Source organism: Meleagris gallopavo, chromosome 6 (assembly GCF_000146605.3).
Source record: "Meleagris gallopavo isolate NT-WF06-2002-E0010 breed Aviagen turkey brand Nicholas breeding stock chromosome 6, Turkey_5.1, whole genome shotgun sequence".
NCBI lineage: Eukaryota > Metazoa > Chordata > Aves > Galliformes > Phasianidae > Meleagris > Meleagris gallopavo.
Window position 1 is genome coordinate 31414647 of NC_015016.2, and position 6656 is coordinate 31421302.

At 40.6% G+C, this 6656-nt stretch overlaps 1 protein-coding gene across 2 annotated transcripts in view; it reads right to left on the reverse strand.

Annotated features, from left to right (window-relative positions):
* The window catches only part of SKAP2 (src kinase associated phosphoprotein 2), a 108992-nt gene extending 102761 nt beyond the window's left edge, over positions 1-6231 (reverse strand). Inside the window, exon 1 of one of the 2 annotated variants that reach the window (XM_010712794.2) lies at positions 6209-6231. In XM_010712794.2, the coding sequence (XP_010711096.1) occupies positions 6209-6216 (8 nt within the window). In that variant the 5' untranslated portion in view covers positions 6217-6231. Of the gene's footprint in view, positions 1-1832; positions 1883-6208 lie in introns of those variants that run through there. The other variant, XM_010712795.3, reaches the window with a different exon arrangement.
* Positions 6232-6656: the final 425 nt, after the last annotated feature.

The window sequence follows — 6656 nt, forward strand, 5'->3', positions numbered from 1 at the left end:
AAAAAAAAAAAGAAAACCACCCCTCTTTGAACAGGTTCCTGATTTAAAAGCAGTTTTGCTCATCCTTTCCAGGCAATGAATGAAAAAAAATGATGCATCCCCATTCACTGTTTCTACCAAACTTAGCAGTTATTTAGTAACAGTACACATTGCAGAGGGCATCCTACCACCAGAGACCAGGCTGCTCAGTTAACTGTTTCCATTGAAAATAACAGAGTTTCAAAGAGAAATACATCTTGAAACCTGCTCAGTATTTCTAAAAGTTTCTAAGCCTGCGTGTCAAACTGTTAAATGGCCTGAATCTAGTACTTAACAATCTGTTTCAGAAAGCTCATTATTTCAACTTCATCTGAACCACATCCCAGAGAAATTATTTGCCTACAGAAATGAACAGCAGATACAGAACTGAAAGATCCAATTGATAAGATCCTCTCACAAATTGCTCTGCCAATACAGGTTGCAAACAGGAATGAGAACAGCAAAGTTTTGTTCTCTAGAAGTTTACATGGCCTCATGTAGTTCAAGGCTCAATGGCCTCTTCATACAACCAATAAAAGCTGAAAGGTCATTTTCATCTTGTTTTCAGCAGATTCCTCTTAGGAGGAAAAAGTTTTAGATTGTTTTTATTTCCATTGTTAAACAACTTGGTGCTTCGCCTTGCTTCAATGATTACAAAGAGACAACACTGCAAGTTTTTCACATTTCAAGTCTTTAGGGCTATTTCCTTTAATAAAAGCAGAAATCAGACATCTTCAAAAGAACACTGTGGACTTTCAGTCCAAAGCAAGCACTGCATTTAAGAGCACTAATCATAAATCCTAGCATTTTGTTGTTTACCATTCTTAACACAGGGATCATCAGTTGTACTTAATGAACACTCATCCTTAGCACAGAAGCTTTGTGTCAAGGTAGTCCAAACAGGCTCTCACAGACCATGGCCTGGATCTTCCTTTCTCCCGAGCTTCTGCAGATAACCAAAACACTGTCCATCACATTACCAGAATGTGAGACATTACCAGAATGAAGTCATCCCTTCACCACCCGATGAGCTCATACCTCTGACAGATGTGCTTCCACTCACATGACAGGGAGTGCACACACCTTCAGGTGACCTGGTGCAAACATGGCCTCATGCTTCAGGGCTGGACATACGTGTGCTATGCAATGAGGGACAGCTGTATGGGGTCACCTGGCAGATGTACTCCCAGTCACACCAGGAGGGATCTGCGGGTCAGCAGAACAATGCACAGAGCCAGACTCCTCTAATCCCCCTCCTCCATGTTAAGGATGGGGAGAGCCAGGAGCTGGCCACAAGCCAGGGAATTTTGGAAGGCAGGACAGTTATTTCCAAAGGTAGCTGCAAACTAGGCACATTTGTGCACACACAGTTCTCAGTTGCAACATCAAACAGACTGCCACTTATCTTCCAGCTTTACAGAGTCTAGCATTAGATAGCAATTAATTTATCGGATTTCAAGCTTCTTGTACAAGTCATCAATATGGAGCAGGCCCAGAGATAAATTATCAAGCAATACCTGTGACTGCCTGTCCCCTTGCACATAAATGTGGCTCCTTGAGAAGAAACATTTGAGGACCTTGCTTTTGCCCTCTCCTCTATATTCAAACATCTCTCTCTTGAGCTTGCTAAATTAGCTATCTATACATAAATATAAATAGATATATACATATACAAGTGTACAATTAATGAATATACCGATGATATGGTATTGCAGCATATAACTGATGAATATACAGATGTTAAGGTATAACACAGAGCTTGGCTACGATGTTATTACACCAAAGCAGGAAACAGAAGTGATAGGTACACTCACCCGTAACCTGAGCTCGCATGGGAAACTCCAGTGGAGTGGATCTCCAGAAGAGATCCTTCCCCACTGGCAGTCAGCTCTTAAATGGGTCTAGGAGAGGTGCAGCCAGGCTCCACCCCTTCCTGCAGCACAGGTGAATCGCCTTCACCTGTGCTCCCGTGGCTGACTCAGCACTTGCCTCAGGTGATCAATCAGAGGTTCAGGCTGTGATTCAGCAGCCCCATGCAACATGTACAGGAACAAACGTAAAATAAAAGTGACTGACTCCAGGATATTTAAAAATAATCACATTGATCCATTGGAGCACAAAGTCCTGGAAAGGAATGCCTCTGGAAACTGCTGTACCTTTGATCCCCAAAAGCACAAACACTGAATACATTGATAAACACTGACACTCAACAATTTCTGTTAGTGATTCAGAAAGCAGAAGTACACCTAAGCTGCTGAGACTCCTCAAATGAAGTAAACATAAAAGTAAAAACAAGATAGCTCTTAAAAGAAGTTAAATAAAATTATCATCAGTGACTATAATCTCATTGACCAAGTAGTTGAACATCATCTCTCTCCATTAAAGAGGTGAGAAAAGACCAAGCTGTAACACATTAAGCTTATCCTGAAAAAACCACACCAGTACAAATCATGATCAAGTTACAAAGTGATTCCAAATGAACTATAATAAAAAATGTTAAGGATTAACCCAAAGATTTACACTGTATGTTACATTATGCTGCATCTATTGTGGTTTGTTGACATATGATTATGAAAGAAACGTAAACCCAGTCAGATGAGAAAGATAGACTCCACGTTAATTGAAAAAGACAAACTAAGTGAATAATGAGTATATAAAAAATAGCCTATGCCATTTTTATCACCCATATATGACACTTACTCTCAAATTTATGGCAGAGACAATTGAACTATGTTTCAAATCACTGGAGGTTATTTCTTACCAGGAATGCCTCTGCGCAGTTTTTCACCTCGCTGTTTCTATTCTTACTCCATTACTATTCGAATACAAATATATTACCAGAGCTGTAAATACCTGTCTACTTAGAAGATGTCTACTATAATCACTCTGGTTTATCTTGCAAAGTCAGATTCTTCAGCAAGAACAGGCATTCATGAAAGCCAAGGAAATGTGAAAAGGATACTTTAAACCATAGAAGTGATGAGTTTTAAACAAGACCATCCTTTTAAAAAAAAAAAAAAAAGAGAGAGAGCCAGCCAATGAAGAAGAGCTACAGTGCACATAGGTGATTGTTCTTACCATGGGAGTATTAGGAGCAAGTCCAGCAACAGCTCACTAGGAGGTCAAAAAGGACTGTTAGTTTCTTCTGAGCATCAGAGGTAAACAGGACTAGTGTAGCGCACAGTAATGAAAGGGAAGCATAACTTTCTCAAGTTATGCGCTGGATCCACCATCTCATAGCTTTCTCACCTTGCTCAGTTCTGCACTCTGTTTTCAGGGTATAACTAAACAACCAGGTAAAAAATACTAATATGAGCACAAATTTAGAGAGATCACAGTGAAATAAGGCAATCCGGACAATACAACTATGTATTTAAAAAAACTGAATGATGTCTGGGTGGAAACGGTCTCTACAGCAAGAAGAGAGGTTTTTGTTCAGCTTTGGGTTGTTGGGGGGTTTTTTTTTTGAAAAAGAAAACACACATCTGGAACCTTATATCCCAACTCTATATGGGCTAAAGAAAGTTTTGTTCCATTTTCCTAGTTTAAAAAAATCTTTTCGTATACGAAAACAGAAGATTAAAACTAGAAACTTTGTGAAACGTGAAAGGAGAACTGAAAGAAAAACCTGTAGTATAGTTACAGATGTTACAAAGGTTAGAGAAAAAGATGTAAAAGATGTAAATGCTATAAATATATACAAAGATCATAACAATATCAAAAGCTTTTAAACAATATTCTCAACTCCTTCAACTCAATCTCCACAACATCCCAATCAAGATGACTGAAGGAACCAGTCTGATTTCCATTACGGGAAGAAAAAAAAATAAGCTTCTGGTGAAGAAAGAAGCCTCTGAAGTCTCTCTCAGCTAAGGAAAGCCAAAGCTTATTGAGTGCAACAAGTAGCAAGGAAAAATGAAAACAAGCAGGCTTTCAGCAATCTACATAACCAATAATAATTGGGCTGCAAGAAAGAAACAGAATTAGCAACATCCCACTCTGCCAAACACCCACGGAAAGACTCTGAACAAACAACTGAAGGTGAAAGCACCTTTTCAAAAGAAGAGGCGCAGTAGGCCTCCCTCACTGAATCGTGAAGACTTGGGCATCATCTGGAAGGTACAGAGACATGGAAGGAAATGAGGAGATCACACACACTACCTCACACCTCTCAGTGTGAAGCAGGAGATAAGCAAGCTGCAAAATGACTTTCTCCCTTCACCCAAAGTTCAACCCACAACCAGAGGACCCTGATTCTGCCACCAGTTTTTCCCTCCCAGTACTTAAGCAAGCCAGAGGGGAGAGCTCGGGATTGTGAAATCCCAACAACCTCTGCAATAAGCTCATTGCCTCACTGACCTTCCCCCTTCAACTTCACAGAAACAGCTTCCTCCTCTTCCAAGTGATGTGGTTAGCCCTGAGTTCAAGCTGTGCTTCTGCCTGGAACATTTCAGCGCCACTGACATGCAGCCACAGTGACCCTGCCAGCATGTGTGACAGAATTTGTTTTCGCATTAAAGATATAATATTGTTTGGGTTCAAAGTAAAGCACTCACAAGTCAGAAAGCTTCCTGTGCAACTCTAATTCATCCCCTGGTGTGTTTATTCCCATTATCGCCATGTTTAACTCCAGGAGCACTTAGCATGTTTTCCAGTAGGACCCCTACTTGTTCAGCATGGGGGGGACCCTGCTCCAACGATCAATCAAGGCTAAGCAGGGATAAAGAAGTCCATATGACCACTGCTCTGCTTGCTGCTGCAGTTGGAAAAAGCAGGCAAAAAGACTGAGGACAGGAGAAACAGTACAATATTCAAGAGATTTTGAATCTGCAACTGCCTTGCTGCCATGTGAACACTGGGCTAAAAGATGGTGCACTGACTGCATGTTCTCGACAGATATGAAGAAGTGCCAGGCACTTCTAATGGCCACTGAATAGAGACATCTGACCAGTGTTACTTTCTAGAGAAGCCAGAGCAGCATGGAGGAGGTGAATTTCAATTCCACTTTTGTTCCACCATTGATTATTTTTGTGACCCCAGATCACATCTTGTTTATTACACTAATTTTAGCGACTGGAAAACAATATTCTCTCATATCAAAGAGGCGTTGAATCAATATCTGTTAGCCATTAAAGTAATACATTAAGAAGCATGCTTGAAGACAAGCATGCAGAAATGAATATCTATTCACTGCAGACTTTGTTTTGTACAGGAGTTGCTTAATGAATAATAAAGATATTACACAGCTCTCTTCCTCCCTCCATTACAATAAATCTTCAGTACATTAATAGTTCGGGCTAGAAGAAGCAGGGCACTGTATAACTAAGGATTACCAGAACCTTAGTGTAGTAGAGACTGAACTACTCTAATTTCTAACTACCACACAACTTTTCTTGTAACATTAAAAAAACCAAGAGAGGCTAACGCACTAACTGTATGAAGTAAACTTTTATTCTTTGAAAACAGAATTGAATTTTTACATTGCATAACCACAGTTGTTCTTACATTTGGTTCCCCCTTGATAATTCTGCAAGCAAGGATTTAAAGTTACAAACCATTATTCGTTCCTCACTATCTCCACTCTGTTAGGTTTCTGCTTTGCATGGAGTCCCAAAACAAAATTGCTTGTGAATATAAATTAAGTGAAAAATACTGTTACAGTTATAGGTACTTACTATGTAGTGCTTACGATACTGTAATAATGAAAAAGATTTAAAGACCACTGGTAAATCATCTCACTCTATTGACTTCAGTATTATAGACAGTACTGATGAAATCGTCTTAATTTGCCAGAAAAGCTGCACCCATTACACAACCACGGGATACCCATGTATAACCTGGGCCATTGATTGCAATGAGTTTATGCACACCCTCTCTTGAGGGAAAGCAGGTGTTGCCACCTCCACTTCGAAACACCAACTTCTTTATCGCACTTTCCCCAGCAGACTGGATGAAGCTGAGCGAAGGGCCAGGTGTACAGGGGAGGCACAGTGACAAAATTTAAGCTGCAGTTTGGAGTTACCATGTAATTATCATCTTCACGATACCATACTCCTCCAGAAGTTTCTGAGAGCAACTTCACCAAGTGAAAGTAGCTCTTATACAAACAAACACTTCACATGGCCACAGGTTGGAAATACACAAACACCATGGAAACTACAAGGGCCAGGTAAAAGCCTCTAAGGCTAACCTTTTCATTGTTATTAATTAGGAATCCAGTTCACGATAAGAAGTCAGCAGCTCTCCTTTTCTTCCAGTGGCACTTCATGTTGGTTTTACTACAGAGAGAACATAAACTCCAAATAACATACTTATGGTCAGTGATTACTAGAGCCCCCCAGGAGAGCTGGCAGAGGTACTTATAAGATAAGAATGCAAGATAAGAGCAAAGCAGTTCAGCGCCAACTCTTACCACCAATGCGTTTAATAACTGAACTGTGCCCAAAGGCGAGGAGCTGCACCAAGTTCCAGTGAGTGCCCCGCCTCGTAGCCGAGCACTCCTTCCAGAGACAAGCATTTCAGAAGCACGGCTAACTCGAACGGCTTTGACAGAACTGCGCAAGTTCCTGTGCCAGAAGGAGAAGTTCTCAAAAGAGAGATTCTCCCACTCACAGGGGAATTCTGACGCCTTCGAAGCG